This window comes from Pithys albifrons, chromosome 3, assembly GCF_047495875.1.
Source record: "Pithys albifrons albifrons isolate INPA30051 chromosome 3, PitAlb_v1, whole genome shotgun sequence".
NCBI lineage: Eukaryota > Metazoa > Chordata > Aves > Passeriformes > Thamnophilidae > Pithys > Pithys albifrons.
Window position 1 is genome coordinate 87885557 of NC_092460.1, and position 22485 is coordinate 87908041.

The window sequence follows — 22485 nt, forward strand, 5'->3', positions numbered from 1 at the left end:
CCTTCCACAAAGAACAAGTAAGGACCATCTGATGAAGATTCTGCAGGAGGGAAGAAGGCAATTAATTTCAGTTGCAGATCCTGAATTTACAGTAATTAATTGCTTTACCTACTTTTTTTTTTCAGTGGTGCATTGGAAGCTTATGTTCAATCAGTCAGAACCAGAGAGGGGAAGGAGTTTGCACCAGTCTATCCCATAATGGTTCAGCTGCTGCAGAAAGCCATGTCAACCCTTCAGTGAACACATGTGGACAACGCTCTCAAAATACAGAATGGACAGTAACACAGTCATGGGTCTTTGGTGCCACAAATGCATTTATGGTTCATGTAAATTATTCCCAAATACAGAAGCTTTACAATGAAACATGTTTACCTACTCCAGCTCTGAAACTTGCCTTCTTGCTTTCTGTTTGCATTACAGGAACTTGTACAATATTTTTGTGTAACTTTTATGTGCTGCAAGTCTACATCTAATTGAAACATTCTTAAGCATTCCTTTTGAATTTAGAAAAGTGTAAAATTAGAACTCAAATATTACAGTGTAATTGCTCAATATCTCAAGTAAGGAAGCAGCTCTTTTCCTTCAAGTATAGTTTTAAACAGTTGGATACATTTTAGCCTTATTCAGAAAACTGTACTTTTGAAACACTGGAATCATCAGTTTCCATCTAAAAATCACTAATTTTAACACAAGAAAAAATATTTATAACTAACCTAAATGACTCTCTATTGCACTGCTACTTGCTTAAAAATAATTTACATTGACTTCAACTCTCTGTAATAAAGAACATTGAGTATCTGATCCTGAAATCAGTATTTGAAATTCTTCACCAGCTTCCTAATGGCAAAGGATTAAAATATATTTTGGATGGGTTCATGTAAAGACTTCCACACAGAACATACTCACTGCTGCAGGGCTTACTGATTAGTCTTCTTTATTTAATAAAATACACAACACCAAATTTTAATGAATTTATTTGAAATAATATACAAGAATATAGTGTGCAAAAATCTTAGGGGCAACATCATGTAGACGTGTCATAACTGAAATTTACAGTTGTGATTCTTAAAAAAAAAAAAAAAACAACGCACAGCTGTTTAGTACAGGAAAAGCCATGACTGTAACAGTTCACAGCAGAAGCAAATGGTAATCCTAACGCAGCTGCTCTAATTTTAGACAGTTGGAGGAGAAAAAAAAAAGTAAAGTGCAAGTGTTGCACGTATAGTTAAGTGCAAAGTTTGCCCCCACCATAAAGATGTCTTATGGCAAAATAAAATATTGTAGAATATGTGGCAAAGACAGAACAGAGTTATAACTATGATGGTGATGGTATCAACAGCACCATTTTTCTTGAGATAACGTTATTTTTTATTTCATCCTGTCCCAAGCCGTTGTTTCCACCATGAAATGACAGCTCTCACTAGTGCCAGCTGTTGCAAAAGCATCTCCCTTGTGGATACAGGTTTTTAAGTGGCATCCCAAGCAGCAGCAGTGGCTCCCTTGCTACATCACTCCACGCTTTCCATTCCCACTTGCTCTGTTAACTTGCTGGCAGTGGCACAGGCTGGGACACTGGAGGCTGATAATACACTTTGCCATTTCAGAAAATCCCAGGCCCCAGAATTGCAATTAATAATATGGTTGTGCAATACATATTAATCAGCAATAAGAATCAATGTATATAAACAGCTGTTACATATTTTAAAATTCCCCTTTTTGTACATTTTCTTTTAAAAATAAACATTTATACACATCTCCTTCGCCTCTTTCTAAAGTACTTTAGCACCACAGGATATCCATTTTCAAGCCTATATTACCTGATACATATATGAAGTTTGGAAGAAAAGTAAGGCAATTTGGTTTAAAATGCTGATAGTTTTAGCTTACTTAATGTTCTATTGTAAAAAGCAAATCTGCACTCCGATCATTTCCGACTTGATGGTGCCAGTATTTTATCATCACACAGTCACAACAAATAGTAAGACCTTGATCTTGCATCTTCCTGCCCTTGCGCAACAGCCATTTTGTAAATTCAGAGTTAGCAGGAACATTCTGGCTTAATGCTGCTGTGAGCCCTGAGGAAAGAGAAAACCAGGTCAGCAGTTACCAAGCAAAGGGGAGGCAGACCTTACCTTAAATCTACCAAACACTGGTTTTGAAAGCCACAAGTGTTTCACTGGTCAGTTATTCAGAAGAAAACAAAAAGGCGAATACCAGACATCAAGACTCCTCTGTCACAGCCTGGAGTCCACCAGTCATTACTCAGTAAGGTAACCAAACTGTTAACAGTTCAGTTCACTGAACTAAAACAATTAAAAAAGGCATTTCCTGTTCTAACACTGAATTAACAGGTTCCACAGATCCTGTTCTCTTGGCCTGAAGACCCTGAGGACAAGGAAAATCCTACTCTGTAAGGCAGTGAAAGAAAGCCATCCTTCTTACTAGGGCCAAGTCATCACTACTCCTCTCAGCTACAAACACGCCTCTGAGTGGCCTGAAGCTCACAGGTCAGTGTGATCTCACCATCCACAGCCCAAGACTGCAGCAGAGTAAAAGCAGAAAAAATAAATAATGTTATTTTAACTAAACCCACAAGGAAATCTAACAGAAGCTGACACTGTTTATTAAAATAGAATGCAGTGAACAGAGAAACAGCTTGCTCCTAGCAGCTGGGATTTGGTGGAACCTTCTGCAACAAGGGACTGGAAACAGCGCAAAGTGTACACAGCAGAATGAAGCAACTCAGTGTTGGAGCATTTCTTATTCAGTCTTAAGGCAACACTTGCATGTGCTCTTGAGAAAGCAGCCTCATTTACACATGAAAGGAAAGGGGGCTAACCCGAGGATGAAATCTTACACCACATGGATGGTTTCACTAACCCTGTAGATCAAGTCCACACCACACTTCAAGCTCCTACCCAGGTATAAAATGGCTCATGAAAGGTCTTGGCGTTCTGCGCATCTCAGTGATCTCTCTGTCCAACCTACTCTTCCAGTTGAACAAGCGGAATCTCTTTTTTTTTTGATGTTAGCTTTGCATGATGGTTCAGCTTGAAAGCCCTTCTCTTTCTCAATACCTCCACCACCTACTAATCCACACCTACAATCTTAGATTGATGGCTTTCTACAAAGTGGAAAACTATTTATTTCCCTACAGAAGTAGTGTTATCTGCTGTATTTATTTTACAATTAAACACAGTAATAAATGAAAGGGATTCATGGGGAAAAAATTATTTTTCTCCCTCAGTATCTTCATATATGCCGGTATAAATTATGAGGGAAAAAAACAGAAAAAGGTAAAGAAAAAGGTTTTACTGAGGAAAAAAAAATTAGGTAGGAACTTATCAACTCAGTTACTTCAAGCAAAAGGTCATGTGCCCATCCTCAACATTTCACAAGCACACTCACTTTCAGTCTCAACAGAATTCATAAAACTCTCACAAATTCTCAGAGATGGACCCTCCCCTGGATGAAGGTTTGGGCTACCAGGAATGCAGCTTATACTGCACAAACCCACTGTAGCTACCTGTATGAACACATGTAAGTGCACAATGAAAAAACTGCTTCACGAACATACAGAATTTGTTCGTTTTCTTTTCCAACAGTCAGGATTTAAACGTTTCTGCTCTTCCGCCAAGGCCTTGGCTTCTAGTGTGTACATCCGCCTTTCCTCATTTTTCATTTTCTTCCACCTGTCCCCGAGTATCACACTTATGGCTCTGCAAGACAAATGGTTACACTATGGTCAAGACAGTGCTAAGAAATATCCTGATTTTTTTTTTTTATCTGAGCACTTTAAAGGAGACAAAAGTTAACTGTGGAAATAACACAAAAGGCAGAAATCAAGTGTATGTTAAAATTTTTAACAATCACGTTTCTGATGATCTTCTCATCATTCTTTTAACAGTTAAACAGCTGAGACTTTTGTGTTAGCTGAGCATGGGTCAGTGCACATTCCAACATTTTTAAGGGTGTACATTTGAATACACAGCAACTGGCATAAACCAGTAAAACAGGGATGTTAAAAAAACTACCACCAAATGGTAACTCACATTTGTTTTGCTCTACTTTCATACTAGAAGATCATATGACAGATTTGCTGAAAATATGTTCTCTAATAATTAGGGCAATGAACTGAGTATGACCTCGCCAAACAAATACTGGATTAACTGCAAGCCCCCGTGTCTATTTAATCAGTATGTGCAGGCTTCCTCCACCTTTACTCCATACTGGACAGAACATAGTGCTAAGTTCCCATTTCTGTGCAAAGGGAACCATTTGTTCTAATACATCTATCACCATTTCCAGAGCTAAATTAATTCCTTTCCTACTACTTCTAAACTCTAGGTCTTTGGAGAACATTTCCCCATATTATCATGCCATATTGCTTAACTGCACTCCCAAATGTTGGATCAATATCCCATTAAAGCTTTAACTCCATCCTTTAGCTGAACAAAAATCTCTAAACAACAGCTCTTTTATCAATGACAATTACAAGCTAATGAGTAGTTTGAGCACTTTGCCTTCAGATTACAGTGATGAGAGTTCTATGACAGGCTTTAAGAAAAAGGTGAACACAACTAAATCCTTTCCTTTCACCTATTAACAAGTTCCTTGCTGGCAGCAAAGCTATTCATGGACTTTCTAACTGAATCATGTAGAGTGTCAATCATTTCCATAACATGGCACGTTCAGCAATTCTGAGGCTTTTCTGCACCACACCAGGAAAACGGATCCGAATCCTGCAAGACCTTGTAGCACCATTCAGAGTTCCACAGAGCACTGAGGGAGCACAGCCCGGCCTGCACTGGGGCTGTCCTTAAGCCTGTGCTGCTCTGGTGACTCCCTGGAGTGAACTCAGGCTGCCACCAGATCCCAGCAACATCAAACCCATTCACACTGCCTGTCTCTCTGGCAATGGAATGTCTGGGTTTCTATCCTAACTGAGAACCAGTATCATTGCTCTGTCATCAGAAGCAAACACACTCCAGTTTAATTAGCAGATTTTTCATGCTTTGACAGTATCTAGAGGCAAATCAACAGAAACCTGTCTGCTTTGGGTCACCAGCTTGTACTGTACTAGTCAAGGCTTCCTGAACACACAACCAAGTCCAACTACAGTAACAGTGAGAATATCTAGAAAATAAACAAGTGCAGCCCTGACACCAGTTTCTCAAACATGGTCTTACAGCCCACAGTAGTTTTAAGTTCCATGTGACTCTTGTGCTTTGAATATTTACAGCTCTCTCTCTTGCTGACACAGCTTGAAATCTGTCTCAGAACAGACCATTTAACTCTTAATACCTTAAGTTCTGTCCTTTCTTACTAGGTAAGAAAAATAAAGTAACTAACAAACATGAGAACTCTGGTGTACTGAAGTAGCTGCTACATTGTAACATCTACTTAGTAATCTCAAAATGACACAAACATTAAGAAAAAACTGCCAGAGTTGCCTCTGAACAGCTAAATTTCTGAGTATCTCAGCAACACTTCAGCAACAGTAGCTGAATTTCTGTTACATCAGTTATCACTAACTCTATTTCTGCTGTGCTGTGTTTTATGGATGCCAGAAAGCTGCACCCAAATGCACTGCCTTCCAACTGGGGCAGTGAGCAGTGCATTCTGAAGCTTCCTTGCAACTCTGTCATCACTTTCCTTCAAGGTAAACCTGCTCACTGAAATACCTCACATTCACATCCATGAAGCTGCAGCTCCAGTTCACTGCATCCCTTTGACATTAGCATTTTCAATTAAATGTATAACCATCATAAACTTTCCTGGCTGACATTCTGCTCTGTTTCTCATTGATAGTTGCAATGAATGTGAAGGCAGCAGATCTGCTTCACTGAACTTATTATAAGCATTACAGAACATCATTGCTGGGACTCACAAGACTGATGGGGATTTAAGGATGGGCTATTCATATGGCAAGATTTTATTTCTCAATAGCAGTTACAGCCTCCTTATTACAACATTATAAAATACCCCAAATCCTCTCAAAGCCCTGTCAACGTTAATTTTTTACCGGATCTACTACTAGAATTTTTATGTCACAATGCAATTTTTACAGTAAGTTTTCATAATGCTACATGCATTAAAAAATCTCATTCTAAAATCAGTGCATGTTCATGTGCTTTAGTTTTTATTTACATATGCACAACTAGCACAAAACATTATTTAAAATATATATCATGAAGATAGTTATAAAAAAATCTAGAAGTGAACGTGCATATAAGAATAAGAACAAAAGATCAAACTAAGACCTGCTCCCCAAACACAAAGTCATACAACTCTTCCTGCAAATTTCAGCATTGTTGAGTGCCTTTAGAACACACAAAATTTGTCAATGTGCTGCCTGGATTAAGATCTTCCAGCTATCCTAACAATCAGTACTGCATTATTCAACAGGCTCTATAAGACTGGAAATAAATGCTTGTAACTTCATGAACAATTTGCAATATCATGTCAATATGTAGTTTTAAGAACCAGAAAATCCCTTTTTTCCATTACAGCACACAAATGGAGCACCTCATCACTCATCAGTGTAAACAAAGACTGTTCCATATTTGTGGCTCTGCCGGTGCACATCTACACATGTATCAGTTGCTTTACCCAATGATACAATGGCTTGTATCAAGCTCACTGCATACTGTAAATACTGACAGACCACCCCTTCTATCATTCAAAACTTGTCCTTAAAACAATACACACCCATTTTAAATCAAATGCAAAATTTAGGCCACTTAAATCTAAAGGTGGGACACAGATATTCTGGTAGCTCAGCAGTAACAGCAAAACCACAGTTTATGTAATTACCTGTTGTCTTTCCCTGGATACATCTGAGTGTATTCAACTCTGTATTTTTTGGCAAAAAGCATGAAGGCATTCATTGGTCTTTTGCACTTATTTGGAGAAGTGGCACTCACAGTACTCGCAGTCCCTGAGCTGTGGCTTTTGCCAGCTTTGCTGTACAAAGGATTGGAGGACAGATGTGACGATGCAGCAGAGGCACAGTTTTTACTGCTGCATTCTGATCTCTCAGCATCTGGATTGTTTGCCCCTCCACAGGACAGAGACGCGCGCCGCTGGCGGGCCATGCTGCTGAGCACATACACTGCGGAGGAGTCCATCGGGGTGAAGTCGTAACTACAAGAAAGAGACGTATCGTGAAGCCAGCGGGGAATTTTCATGTAAAATCCCTAAGTATCTGTTCACTGTTCAGCTGTACTACATTTCTACAATCCTGGTCTCTTTTGTGTGACAAAATGACTTGCGCTTGATGCAGATGTCAGTGTGAAAAACAAAAAACCACAACAAGAGTTTGGCAGATAAATTAGTATTTTCTTCAATGTGATGGCAGATTGCAACTTCACACATTCTGCTCTGTACTTTCAACTCCCCAGCTGTGTATCAGCTAACTATACACTGTCTTCAAATTCCATCCTCTTCTAAAATATACTTCTTTCTTTCTGCTTCTGTCCTTACCATAAATCAAGCCTGGCCAGTGAATGACAGGTACTGAAAGGGACAACTGATTTGGGAACAATAAGCATTGAGTTCACTTTCAAATATATATTAAGAACCGATACGAAACCACTGCATTAAAATAAATTATATGCACTACTGCACAGGTAAATCCTCTAGGCAGTTAAAATACATACTCTGTTACACACAAATCTTCCACTGAGATCGGAACACTGTTTAGAGCCCTGCCATGTCGCACTACGAGATGCAGTTCTGACAAGCGCCTGCCCTCTAGTGACAAACCCGCGACATTCCCCGGTATTTCAAGGTATTTGAACAGCTGAGTTGTTTCCGTAAAATTTAGACACCCAAATACTACAAGCTCTTGCAGTTTTTAGTTGACCAACAACTACAATTAACCTCTAACCACTACAGTAATTTAATTCCACAGACCATTTACCACCTCCAGGTGTGCAGATCAGACTGGGAAGTACAGGCTATGCTGTCTTTACCACACTACATGGGGAAAAACACACTTGCAAAGGTGCTACTAAGTCACAAATCTAAACCACTACGTTACCACCACAAAATAAACATAAAACACATATATATGCTAAGGCTCTGTTCACCCACTGCTCAAGTGGCTATAGTTGTGTAATTTAAGGCCAAAATAAGGGCTTTGAAGAGTTTTTTTCCAAACATGAAGTAGAACTGCTAGCAAGGAAATACTGCACGTGGGAGTACAGCCCCCGTCTCCAAAGGCAGCTCCTTCTGTGGGACAGAACCACCAGGAAGAGTGGAGCCCTTAGGGTTGCCTCCAATATCCCTCAGAAAAGTACAAAGCAGCAAAGCAATGCTGACAAACCTTGCAGGCTATCAGGAGAAAAGGAGAAATGACTTTCCTGTTCCACAACAGTCCAGTACCCTTCCTATTCCTAATCTCCTTCCCATAACACAGCAACAGGATTGTTTTTTAATTCTTCTGTTAACCACAGCTGCTGCTGCTACACACTCCTTTCTCAGTCACTTACTCCCTTCTGCCCAGAAAGAGGACAAGGAATTTGAAGTGTCCAGGCAGAATTCAGCTGAGCTGCAGGATTAGTAAGGAGCCAGAAGTCCAGATTCTTCAGTGAGATGTAGCTATAGGGATTCTAACAGCTCTCTATGTGTGCAGTTCAGAATAGGAGTTAAAAACAAGAAAAAGACCTAGACAGAAAATAAGTGAAGCCAAGCAATCTGAACTCCCTCTCCATGTCACACTGAAATCATACAAGAGCTCCCAGGGCTTGAACTGCAACCAACACTTTAAATTCCTTTTTTCTACTGCAAAAAACCCAAAAAGCAACTGGACTAAAAACTGATGCTAAAAAGGCATGGATTCTACTAAACCTAGAAATCTCTAAACAGTACAGAAAAAATGTTTATTATCCTTAGACTCTTGGAAAAATTTATGTTGGACAGGACTTCTGAAGGTTATCTGGTTGAACTTCTAGCTCAGGCAAACCTCAAAGTTAAACTTTAAAGTTAAGTAGGTTTGATATAATATCAAAGAATAGCAAAAAGCAGAATACACAAAACTAAGAACTAATTATGAATGTACAGTGTTCTAAAGCCATAGCATTTATCACTCAGAAAGTACTCAGAATATTCATATATGTAGCTGCATATGGAGCACAAGGTAACAGCTGGCAGACATACTATTGTGGGAATATTGTACTACATTTTTCAAACATTTTCAAACATTTCAAACACTTTACCTGAAGAATTTATACATATAGTATATATATTTTTATTGTTTTACCTAATCTGGCTTAAACTATCATAAAAAGAGGCTGAAAAATTACTCTACTCTGACGTACTACTTTGCATTCAGCAGAGCACATAATTACACAGCTTTCCTAGTACTGAGTACTCATTTTCCCCTATCATTTATCTTGTAATACCAAAAGTATTATTCTCTCTTTGCTCTATGTAATGCTTCAAATTCTTCTACACTTAAGGTGCCTACTCATGAAATACAAGAACCACTGAGGCCACTATATCCAAAAATTACCTTTTAAATGTATCAAAAACACCTGAATCATCAAAGTTAATGGCATCAGGGTGTCCAGGAGGTAGACACAGATCTCCAAGATGCATTTCACAGCATGGAATGCCATGCTGTACCACAGTCAAGCTTGGATAAAAAGATGACCAACCTGAAGTGGTAAAGAGTTAAATTAGACAAACGGCCAGACAATCTCTCCAGTTCTTCACTGGAGCAATCCTGTATCTCTAAATAACATAATTTTATAAAAATTTTCTGATGTAGTTTCTTTCACCCAAAAGAAAAATCAGAAGCACTTACTCAGGGAATTCTTACGGCAAACAGTTTACTTTTGCTAGAATGAGATTTTATTTGAGATAAAAATAATCAAAACCTAGAAACTTTTACCAGTGTGTTAAGTTCCATGTTTAGCAAGCAATAAAAGCCTCTTATGTGCAGCTTTTCTTTCTCCCTCCCACCCTGGTTTTTCTGCTTTCCTGAACTCCATTTATATACTCGACCAAATCTTTCCTTAAGAGACAGGCAGTCTTGTGTAACTTTATGGCTTTACAGTTTCGTTTGTTCAAACTCTGGATTTCTTTCCAAAGACAGTAAATTGTTTCTACACAACTTGTATCAATCTCTTGAACAATATGGGATGCTAAAAAGTCTGCAGTCACTTACTGAGGCTATTTTAACATACAACAAACTGTACATGTATTTCATACCTTTATTTTTAACATAGAATGGATGGTCAAGTCTGCATTCTACGGTAAGCAGGCCATCCTCCACTGTGCCAGGATCAAAAGTCAACTTCAGCACTGACTCACCAAAGGAAATGCTTTCTTCATGAGAAATCAACTTCAGACCATTGGAACCATAGTCCTGCAAACACACAAACAGCTCAAAAAATTTCACCTAAGGAAAGCACACACCTGTGTATCCTACAGGTATATACAGGTGTATAGTCATCACTGTACACCAACATTCTCATTGCTATTTCTATCTTGCTGGTAAAGATGATATAACATTCAAAACATACCTAAATGAATTCAGTTCAAGTGCTTTATAGCTCTCAAATAGCTCAAGACATCTTTAATGTCCACCTGTCTTCCTGAGACAGGGGTAACATGAGATACTAAATATTTGCTACAGGTATTGGAATTAATTTATTAGAACTAACAGCTACCTACCTTGTAAGGACTCGCTGGGAGACTTTCCTCTTTTCCACAGCTTTCAGACCTTGCAAATTCTTCAACATCCTGCCATTCATTATTGTGTCCTTTATGAAAGCACAAACGAGAGCCTAACAGATTTTTTCAAGGATAAAAAGAAATAAGATCAGTATCAGGTTAAAAAAAATCCATCTTAAAAAAAAAAGGGCAAGACAAAACAACTACTTATTTGATGCAACATGTTCTTTTACCTTTTAGAAAACAATGCCAAACAGTTGAGGGCCAGGAATGGCACCATCCCAAATCATCATCATCTGAAAGTGATGACACGCAGAAAATGCCAGATTCTGATTCACTATTCGCCTATTAAAAAAAGCAAAATGGTGTTGATATTTTACTGCAGAAGATTTTAGGGCTGGTCTTACATGTCTTTTGAGACACAGTCTCTTAGTCTGCACCCATGGCATAATTTTGCCTCAAATACTAATAGGCCTGTAACACCAAGATTCAAGGAATGCAAAAAATGTCAATGGAGTGTTTTTATCTCTGTTTATGAGACGCATCCTGAAATTTTGGGGTTTGTTCTCTAAGGTTCATTTTCACACACCTGTGGATTATCTTATGCTTAGATGTAAGGATTTTACAAGCTACCACACTTCAGCCATCCACAGGATCACTCGAAGCACATGTTACTCTATGGTCCAATTACTGAAACGCTGTAGGGTCAAGCTGGTTCTACATAAATCACTTGATAAAATTCACTGCTGTTAACAGTCAGATTTCAGATACAAATTAATACATGGGAAAGGGAGACACAGGACTGACAGTTTTTGTGCATCTAAAAGGAGGGGGATCCATATTTCCTTTTGAGGCAGCAAATGATTTAAATACAGTCTTTTAAGGCTTGCTGTGGAAGAAATTACAGTAGAAGCAGACCTTTCTTAGAATGTGGTCTCTTCAGTAAAAACATGAACTCTATGAAGTAGAACTACAAGCCTACCCTGTGCAATGAGAAGAAAAGCACATAAAATCTAGCTAAAATAGAAATGGTATTAGTACTAAACAGATTGTTTTTTTCAAGCTAGTGTCCTTTTTCAAAAAAACAACTCATTATTCATACATCTTTATTTTAAAATGTTTCAGAACAACTCACTCTTTCATGTCTCACTGGTGTTTCATCCACCTCATTCTTGGAGAAGCTGGGATCATTGTTTGAAGATCCTGGTGGAGGACGTGCATAGGAATGTAAACTTTTGCTTGTAGCTATTATGTGGACAGGAGATGATCTACAACAGAAACATGTATTTTAAAATATCTCAGATTAAGACAACACGAGCCTTTGCTGCAGTTACTCCAAAATGCTTTTATTGCAAATATTTCTGTTTTTGTGAGCTGAATACCAAATAAACCTCCCACACCCCAATATTCAAATGGGATGACTAAAGGGTGCAAGCTCAGGCAGAGAGTATTTAGCATAACTCCTGCATAGCTTCTATACAGCACCCAAATGACAGTATTACTATTACTATTAACAGTATTGTGTTTAATTTTCTAAATATAAACCTCAGCCTAAGCTGTACAACAACAAGCAAAGCCCAGAATTTCCAAGATCCCATACTGCTGCTCACAGCCTTATAGGATTGAGATCACAGACCTGAAACAGTTACCACTAAAATATACACTGCATTAGATTTCCAGTCAGCTCTGTTTAAAAAAAAATCTCAAGTCAGTGCACTAGAAAGCATTAAGAATTTAACATAACAAATGCTTTCTAATTTTTCAGCTGCTGCTTCACATGAGGTAAACATCCAGAATTTCTGAGCCTGTTGTGGCTGAGCAATGTCTTTATACCATCCCACCTCATTCATGGCTGTAAAATAAGCAGCCACTGCACCAGGCTCCTGTGCATGCTCTCACAGAACAAAACAGATACTAAACAGCTCAAAGAATGGGGTTCCAGTTCAAAGTCAGAGTGTGTACACAGTGAAGGAAATTTGTCTGGAGAAACAGTATTACAAATCTCTATAGTTCAAAATTGAAAACAATGTCAGTACCTGTTATAAAAAGCACACTGCATCAAAGGACTCTGAGGACTTGTGGCTATATTTGCTAATTCTGTCAACCAGTTCACCCCATTCTCACAAGAATAAGCATTTTCTGCATTGCTGTTTGAGGTATTTTGGCTCCACGAAGGCCTTGAACATTCCTGATGTGAAACATCAGCACCAAGCTGAAAAAGTGCAGGTGGGGTAGAATCTGTCTGCACAGCCTGTAATTCAGGAAGATCATCTACAAACAAAAGCACAAATTATCATAATTATACCCATTTCTAGTTGACACCAAATCTTTCAAATCTAAATAAAAAAGGGACCACAATAAAGTCATTTTATTTTCTCGTATCACAACTACCAACATTTCACAAATCCTACTCATAATACTGACAAAATGAACTAGCAACACCTCTAGTCTAGTATATACTCATGCAAGAAATTTAAGAAAAAATTCAGTACCTTCATAAAAGCATAGTTCTGGTACCAGTTTACACACAACTGTACTGCAGAACTGTGCCAAATGTAGCAACTTGCTTCATTGATATACTAAAACATTAAATGAAAGGCAACTAAATTAATCTCTCCTAGCAGGAGTCACACTAAAAATGATCAGCATCAGAGGCTATTCAAGGTAAAAGTTTTCCACATTCCATCAGGGTACTGGAATTAGGTAAGTCAGAAATGATGAAAGCTGGGTATACAGCCTGCTAGAATGAACTCCTGTCACATCCCACACAGAATGACAGAAAAGAGCCCAGCATGTTAACAGAAGTCTGTTCATGTGCTGCCATGTAACTAAGTATCATTATTCTTCATCACTTCAAGACTTCAATTAAAAGTGTTAATATTTCACTGATTACATCAATACTTCCTAATGTAAATGCTGGTTTTTTTCAATACATAAGCACTGAGGTTAAATTTCCCTCTAGCCCAGAGTATTTAGTTGCAGCAGATCTAAAGCAACATTAGTATCTCTTTAGGAGGAGCTCTTGAGCTTTCTGTTTGTTATTCTGGTGCCAAAGAAAACATTTCTCAGTGGATTGGTAGCACAAATTTGTGGCTCTGAGTTCAAGAACACATTTCAGTCAACAGGCCAGTGTGTCAGAACTTGAAATGGGTTAAAGGGAAAAGTGACTGCAAAGTAAGACCTTCAGATGTCACAATTCACTGTCATATTCCCCGTTCCACTCAAGTTCAAAGTCAGCAATCTCATTCAATCAGCCTCCAGTAATTTCAGTATAGGAAATCAGCAACAAACTCCAGAATTCAGCTTCTTCTGAAAGAGTCATGTTATTTACCAAGTTCCATGTGCTCATCACAGGATGCGTATCCAGGAGAAGAGGGGAGGTTTTCATTACACTTCAGCAAATCCAATGACTCATTCATCCCTGAAGTCCTCTTGTCCACTACCAGGAGGAGTTTCTGCACTGCATTAGGCATTTGATTTGTCTTCACTTCCCACACCATGTTAGGATGCTCCAAAGCATCTGACTTTAAAGAGACAGAGGTTAATAATTTGTACGAATGGGAACTGTTTTACGTTGCATCTGACACACTTCATTATGAGAACACAGTTTGTTGAGTATAACAGCATAATTTAAGGACGTCTAGAGACAATCTTGCACAGTCCCTGCAGAAAGCAAAGCTAACTCTGAAGTCAGGAGGCAGTCTAGGGCCTTGGCCATTTGGGTTTCTAGTATCTTGAAGGATAGGGAATCCCTGACACTTCCTAGGACCACTCTTGCCGCAAAGAAGCCATTCCTCACACATTTGAATGTCCCTTGCCACAGCCTGTGCCCTCTGCTTCCAAGGTCTGGGGTTATCTCCTCAACCACCGCTCAAGCCAAGGTAAACAACATTCCCTTGGTACCCAAACGACTCATCCCATCACAGAAGGCAATCAGATGTGTCAGGTAAGATTTGACTTCGGCTAATCCATCCGGGCTATTCCCAGACAACTTCTTGCCTTGTAAGACACTGCTGTCAGGAGGATTTGCCCTGTAATATTCAGGAAGGCTAAGGTTAGGCTGGCCAGCCTGCAGTTTCCTCCTCCCTGAAGCCAGGTGTAACATTTTCTTTTTTCCAGGTATTGGGAGCCCTCCTGACACCAAATCCACTGCCTTTTGGAGACCATCCTCCCAATGTGCCCTTGCCCACAGCAGGGGCTTGGAACTAGATGATCTTTAAGGTCTCTTCAAACCTAAAACACTCTGTGACTCTATGAATGGCACTGGCCAGCTCTCCTGGAGGCATCCCATCCAGTCAGTGCCTCACAGAACTGCCCTGCCCCTCACCTACCACAGACAGAGAAGCGCCTCGCTCTCTCAGACACACGCTGCTGCACCCAGAGACTTGAGGAAGCTGGAAACAGGCCTTGCAAATACAGATCAAAGCAAAAATGTCATCCTCAGCCTTGTAACATCAGGTCTCCTGTGCCATTCAGCAACAGGCCCACACTCTCCCTAGTCACCCTTTCACCACTGGCATCTCCACAGAAGCCTTTTCCAGTGCCCTTCACATCCCCTGCCTCCAGGTACAGTCTCAAACACTTGGGACTGGTAATGTCCTTAACTACAGTGCAAATGGAAAGACAAAGAAGCCTCCACCAGGCAATTTCACCGCAGTTTCACTTCCCCAAATACTTTTTATACCAAAAGCACTTTTAAAAATTATCTTCAGCAGAGCACTGTGCCATTATTCTACACAACCACTGCCTCTAAAAGCTGACAAACAAGGTTATCCAATCTTTACTAATTTGGTTATCTACTGTTTTTTTCAGACAATGATGAATTAAAGCTACCATAACTTGATTATCTTGTACTTTAATGAAGTGCCATTGAAAAAGGAATCATAAGAGCCTCATGAAAGAGCAGAAAATGCAGCTAAGTAAGAAAGAAAACCTCTGAAGTCTACCATGCCACATTCATTTCCACTAAGTAAGCTACATTGATGAAATACAAACAATAGCTAAAAATAGTCTAATATTTTCATATCATGGAACGATTGGGGTCAGAAGGGACCTCTGGAGACCACTGGTCCAACTAAAGCTAAAGCAGGTTCACCTATAGCAGGTTGCATGGGATCATGTCCAGGAGGGTTTTGACTGGAAAATTTCAAACCTTCTCATCTCCTAACTTTCAAATACATGCAAAACTTACAGAAACTTGCATACCAAACATAAAAGGATGTTTGCTTCTACTCAAATGGCACTACTACAAAACTATGTCAGTTTATTCTGATTTTATGAAGGTGGAAAAGAAAGATTATTTTAATGTTCTCATTTCTGTGGTCTATCAGTGATGTTTAGTTCACCTCCAAGAAACATCTTTAATGGAGATTATTCCCTTATCACCCATGTGAGACAGCAGAATTACAGAAACCCACAAAACCACGAGAACAGAAACCTCAGCCGTTTCTTAATGGAAGAATCAGACCTCAGTACAACAGATCAGGACCTTGAAGATTATCTCCAACTAATCAACTCTGAAAAGCCACTCCTTGTTTTGCTGGCTTGTCTACGTCCTTCCTTTGCCCCCTTATGCCTTGTTATTGCTCTACTTTTTCCTCTCTTTCCCATTTTCCTGCCAAAATGACCAAGCCAACTTATTTTTGTAATGTTACCTTCTCCTTCCTTCCTGTCAGGTGCCAAGATTTGAAAGTACCTGTCCTGGTATCCCAACACACTGATGGCCAGAGGTTAAGGTACAGATACAACACACTAGTCTGACCAGAAAGACACTTCTTTGAGAAATTAAGTGTTCCTGCAAGTCAAAAGAATTTCTCTAAACCAAAGCCACCCATGTACAAAAGCTAAAAAATCCTCTAACAAGTGAATGACAAAGAATTACAAAAAACCCCAAGAAAGTGCCCAACTTTACAGGTTTTTCTATTCTACTTGATTAAAGCCTGTTCTGGACATCACATGCTCCTCTTGTCCTCAGCCTTTCAATGGTTTAGAACATGAAGGGGAATGGTAATTAATCAGCTTGTAAAGACTCTTTAAAATTCAACTTCATGTTCAAAACTTGTTGTGTCAGATGTCTTTTGGAAGCATGCTTCACAGGACGCTAATTACTGTTGTTTTTAGAGGTTAAGGGAAATTACTTACTATTTTGTGCTTTAAACTAAGGTAGTTTGTCACGCTAAAACAAACACAGCAGTGTTAACAGAGGCCTTATTAATTGAACCATGCCTATTTCTGAGGTACAAAAATAAGTTTGTGACAAAAGTAAATAAAGGCTGTGGCTGCGAAGGGGTTCAGCAGGAACTGGGCAGTATCCACCCAAACCGCACAGCGCAGGAATGCCTGGGTGGAAGCGCTTCCCGTGGGTTTTTTCCTCCTGGTATTTGCCTGCCTTCCTTCCCCCAACACACCGCCAAAGTCCCAGGCCAGGTCTACGCCTGAGCCAGGCGCTGGATGGCGATTAATCTGGTGAGCAGCCTCTCCAAACCAAACACAACACACTGGCAGGGTAGGCCTGGCTCTCCCCCAGGGCCGGTCCCGGCGCAGCCGCCGTGCCGAGGGCTCCGGCCCGTGAGTCACCGTGTCTGCCGAGCCCGGGCGGCGTTCGCGGGACGCGGGGCGGGCCCCGCTGCCCCCGCAGTACCGACACCCCCGGGCCCCGGGGACGATGCTCAGGGTTCGGGGAAACCCCAAACACCCCAAAAACACCCCCAAAAACACCCCCGGGCCCCCCCCCCGCCCGTCACGTGACCTTGTTTACACCCGCGGCCCCACAGCGCATGCGCGCTCGGCCCCATTCATTCGAACTGCGTAACACCGGCCCGGGGGCCCCCCCGGCCCCCCCGCGGCCCCCGCACGGCCTCGGGCCCCGCACGGCCCCGGCCCCCGCCCCGCGGCCGCTGCTCCCGCCGCGGCCCCCCCCTCACACAGCGGGGCGGGCAGCCGCTCCTCGGGGAAAACAAGGGGGGGCTGCCCGCCCTACCCTGCTTGTTTTCGGCTGTGAAGGGCCCCAAAGGGGTCTGCGCACCCCGCGGGTTTCAGCCCCGCGGCGCGGGACGGTGGCCGCGCCGCCGGGCCGGTCGGGGAAGGCGCTCAGTAAACAATGTCCGAGGCTCCCGTCTCCGCCAAAAGCCGAGTCCCGGCGGCCTCCACGGCTCGGCCCGCGGCCGCTGCCGCTCCCCTGAAACCCCGCGGGACCCGCCCGTCCCCCGCCGGGGCCTCGCAGTCCCCAAAAGCGACAGCTCCAAACTTTGTAGCACTTACCGAACCCGTCGCCATTACCGAGCTCCCATCGGCTGCCCCCCCCCGCCCCTGCCCCGCGGTAGGTCCCGCCCCCTCCCGGTGCTGTTCTGGCGCTGAGTGGCCAGAGGCGACGCTCCTCACGTCGCCGCCGCTTCCTATTGGCCCTCTGGCCTGCTTGTCAGAAACCTGCTCGGAGGGCGGGCATGTTTTGACTCTCCTGCGCAGCGGATTGCACCGCGCTACACGTCAATCACCCGTACACAGCGCCGCGATTGGCCAGCGCCCCCGCGGCCGCGGCGAGGAGTACTCTGGGAGCTGTAGTCTTCGCCGCCGCCCGCGCCTGCCCGCGGGGCCGCGGTAAGACGACAGCCCCCAGGATGCCCCGCGCGGCGCCCGGCGCTGGTAAACAAGCGTCGCGGGGGGGACACGTGTACCGGCCCCGCCGCGACCCCCGCACCCAGCGCCGCCCGAGGGGCCCGCAGCGACCCGGGCACGGCCGCACCGCGCGGGGAAGGGAGGGAGCTGCTAAAGGTCACGGAGTGAGTCAGCAGCTGCGCTCGGCCCTGCCCCGGCCGCGGCCCTGCCCCTGGAAGGACACCCGCCCAAACACAAATTGGCGACGGGCGAGAAAATATAAATTAAATCCATTCAGGTTTCTAAGTCCAGTAGCGTATCCCAGGCACTCCCATACATTTACTGCCAAGATAACAACGTGGTTTGGTTAAACATTACTTTTGTTTCGCTGACAGAAACGAAACTCCAAGTACTTCGGCATTTGCCCACTTACCCCTGGCTGGGAGATCAGCGAGACAAGGCTCCTCCCGAGGCCACGGCCTCGTCACTAATCATACATTTCATCACTGCGCCTGACGTGTACAAAGCAAAGGCACCATTCGGAACTAGTCACTGTGCTCGAAACTGATGGGGAGTTTCAACAGTTAGCAGCTGTTGGGATTTTTATCAGAACAGCCTTTCTTACCCTATTTTCAACATCATTCCAGTAATGAGAACGTCTCCTAAATACTGTCTCAGAGCTTGTGCTGCAATTTGGTGTGTGCAGCAGCTCTGCCCTTCAGGCACCTAACACAGCTGTGCCAGAAAACACGGGGGGAAATAGTTAACAGGGTTGAAACAGCGCTGTTTCCGATGCTGTCCCGTGGCACAGGCGGGCAGTGGCCGCCAGAGGGAATGGGAATGCTGCTGTTCCACAGCCCAACACGGGTAACGCAACTGAAAAAAAATTAAATCACACACACCGAAGCTGTGCTTAGCATCAAAACACACTCGGTATGCACATGTCACTGGCATACCACTTAAAGTTTGCCTTTTCCAAGAAGTTTGTTTCTGGCAAAGTCACTGCCAGCTGTAGGCACTGTTTGAAGAGACGTATTACTTTGAAAAACTCACAGAATCTTCTGCGCTGTGAACTGGAAACTATTACTTTTTTATATGCAAATTTAGCCTTAAAAAAGAGTATAAAAGCCAATGCCATAGAATTTAATTCAAAATCTTTTATGCTTAATAACAAAACCAACCAACCCATCACAGATCCTTTTCCCAGTTTGAAAACATCAGTTAAACAAGTGCCTTGAGGAAAATCTTGAGATTGAAAAATTAGTAGACAGCTTATCATAATATCAACTGCTTACCCCACAATGTACAAGCTCACATTTTCCCTATATTTACAATTCAGACTTCTCCTAAGTAAGTGATACATCTATATAAGAAAGATTCTGTGGCATCCTCTCTCAAATACATTTTTCAATAAACAGAAAACTGGTAAACCAGGAATCATCTTTTTTACACCACAATAGAATTAATTTTAAAGCTGTTTTACTTCCCCTTTCTCTTTTGATCTCTCTTATATTCTAAACAGCCTTTAGGCTCTTTGGAGGGACACTGAAGCTTCCAGGGCTTTTAATGAAGTTCACTGTGGCCCCTGCATTGCCAGATGGAGGCTTGGCAGAGACCTGTGCATGCAGATGTCTCCCTTCTGCAAATAGGCTTCTCTGCTTGTGGGACAGCCACCTGCAAGGTAAAACTCACAATTTACTCTTCTGAAAGCTCCCTCTGCCACAGTATGGAAGATAGAAAGGGCAGAGGCCAGATCAAGCAGCTACAGAAGATTAAAAATCCTGTCTCGATCCCCTCAGATTCTTCAGAACAAGCCTGGTGGCCTAAAGGTTCATATCCTGTTATGGAGGCCATTTCCACTCTGTTAAGTATTTTTTGAACCCAAAACAAAATAGCTGCACATCTGTTTGCTGTGAAGGTTCACAGTTCCCTACAAAAACTTGCACATGAGTGTTAGATGTGAAACCCAGTCCTTTGAGATCCACTGGCCCAGACTGCAGACATAGGTCTAGACAAGTAAACACCACTGAATTAGAGCTTTGACAGCAGGCTGGAATCTATGACATACCCAGAAAGCACCTAAGTATGAATCCTACCTAGGACTGAGATTAAAATCTTGTAAAGATGAGTGAATTGTTTTGAGGTTCTAAGAAGAGACACATAACAGCCTTCTTATTTTCAAATCTACCTTTTCTCCTTTGCATACAGTAAATTAACATTACTCAGTGAGATGCAAGAGAAAATGAGTAAAAGGACAAGCAGTCCATGAAATAGATGACAGCAGAAAACTTTCAAGGCTTGCTTACTAAACCTCTTGGTTCAAGGCAAATGTGCCTCATCTAAATTTCAGGATTAGGATTATGTCAATGCCATGCTCCTTGAGCTGTATGTCTAGTCTCTAATTAAATCATTACTCCCCCTCCACACGCCCTACACCTCGCCTTAGTCCATGCCCCAAATGAAAGGGTGCTCAGAGAATGAATCAATACTGTGTAACACAGACACTGTTGGTAGCTTTGCTGATTCAGTTGCTTCTGCTGTTGTAAGAGGTAGAAAATAAGGTGGGGGATTGGCAAGTGTGTTAATTGTGAGTTCTTGTTACATTACAGATGGCTACCAAGAAGCACAAAACAAACAGGAGAGTCTATACTATTAGAAAACACTGAATAATTTGCATCTTAGCTCTTTACCTCTTAAAATTGCCAGCCACAAAGTTAAGAATCCAAAAGGTAGCTTTTTAAAATAAGTAACATTTCAAAATCATATTAAAATATATGCTACATTGGGTTTGTGCCTATCTGAACTTTTAAACCCTCCTGTCCAAAGCCAATCCTGCCCTTATGACACAGCTGTTACTGCTGACTCTCTGAAATACAGCATATCATTATTTTAATTCCACTATAGGTGCTTTCACATCCACATGTAGACATCCACACTCAGTAATTAACTAAATACTCCTCCAGACATCAGAGGAACCCTGCTCAGCAGAGCTTCCACTCCTACCCAGCATGGCAGCCTCTGCTCTGCCAGACTCTCTCACACCAGTTTTCTCCTCTCACAATGACTGCTCTATCTCCCAAGGCCGTGTGTACTCATTCCCCATTCTCACAGCTGCAATGGTGGCTGGCTCTCTCCACCTTCTAAGGACAACTCTAGGCATGCTCACCCCCACATTTCGCCTCTTCAGTCTCCTCACAGAGGAAGCTGCTGGGAATGAAGAGCTGAGGAACAAAGAACTTGTTGCTCTCAGGAAAGAATTTTTCCCTTGAGTGCTAGAAGGGAAATGTCACTCGCCTCCTGCAGTGTCTCAAGGTGGGGAGAAATGGAATAAATAACAGGCCAGAGATTGATTTATTTTTTCTTCCAAGACATGTCAGGAATTAATAAGAAATTTATTTCACATCATTTGTGCACATATTCCAGTTACAGCTAAAGTTTTATTGCCTACAAAGATAAAGCAAGACAAAAGATGACAATAGTATTAGAAAAAAATAAAGGCCTGATATATTGTATAAACAATCCAGAAGAGTACTAAATAAGAAAAGCCTCTATCCAGGCTGAAAGCTTTCAGAAAAACAACTCAGGAAGAGATTACAGAAGATCTGTAGGTTTCCTCTGTGCTGATTGGTAAATGCCAGTGAGTGTTTCTGTGCACTGGAATACAATCACCTCTACTGTAATTTGGTTTAGAATAGCCCTGGTAAAGTTTTTGTGCAGGCCAATAGCAAATAATTTTTGGATATGGTTTGGGAGCTACCATAGGCCAAGGACTATTCTCTGCTGGCCACATGGCCCCATATGGAAAGCTAGAAAAAAGACAGCTTATAAATGAGTGCAGAAAAATACTGGAAAATAGTATAAATGCTGTATATTCAATGCCTCAGCATTAGCAAATAGTCTCAGGCACATAAAATTTCCTGTGATAGTTATAACCATACAGACCAGCAAAAAACTAAAGGTATAGTGAAGAAAAGGTTGCCTAAGACAGTCACACCACCTGACCCCACAAGGACAAAGCAACAAAGAGAAAAAGAAGATAGAGCTTCTTAGTAAGTTGAATGGCTTTTCCCAAATAAGACATTTATCAGAACTGTGTGTCCAACATCTTCAGAGATGAGAGGGAGCAGGTCCCAGAGGCTCACTTGGCTGCCAGGAAATTAGTCATTCACAGAGACCTGTACAGAGGGTTATCCTCTCCCAAAACTTCAT

At 41.8% G+C, this 22485-nt stretch overlaps 2 protein-coding genes across 6 annotated transcripts in view; one reads left to right on the plus strand and one right to left on the minus strand.

The window, feature by feature from the left end:
- The window catches only part of COG5 (component of oligomeric golgi complex 5), a 179434-nt gene extending 177652 nt beyond the window's left edge, over nucleotides 1-1782 (plus strand). The window contains exon 22 of the mRNA XM_071552623.1: nucleotides 126-1782. Within this exon, the coding sequence (XP_071408724.1) occupies nucleotides 126-240 (115 nt within the window). The 3' untranslated portion in view covers nucleotides 241-1782. The remainder of the gene's footprint in view (nucleotides 1-125) is intronic.
- On the minus strand, nucleotides 959-18729 carry HBP1 (HMG-box transcription factor 1). Of its 5 annotated transcripts, none has more exons than XM_071552627.1 (11): nucleotides 18710-18729; nucleotides 14015-14207; nucleotides 12720-12954; nucleotides 11819-11951; nucleotides 10917-11028; nucleotides 10684-10796; nucleotides 10219-10375; nucleotides 9518-9662; nucleotides 6817-7146; nucleotides 3578-3719; nucleotides 959-2075 (listed from the first exon to the last, which is right to left on the minus strand). In XM_071552627.1, the coding sequence occupies exons 2-11, from the start codon at nucleotides 14181-14183 to the stop codon at nucleotides 2058-2060; spliced, it is 1554 nt and encodes a 517-aa protein (XP_071408728.1). In that variant the 5' UTR covers nucleotides 14184-14207; nucleotides 18710-18729; the 3' UTR covers nucleotides 959-2057. The 5 variants fall into 5 exon arrangements, with proteins under 5 accessions (XP_071408728.1, XP_071408729.1, XP_071408727.1 ...); XM_071552628.1 differs by having other exon boundaries at nucleotides 14015-14203; nucleotides 18710-18721; XM_071552626.1 differs by lacking the exon at nucleotides 18710-18729 and adding an exon at nucleotides 17944-17984 and having other exon boundaries at nucleotides 14015-14203.
- Between the last annotated feature and the right edge of the window lie 3756 nt (nucleotides 18730-22485).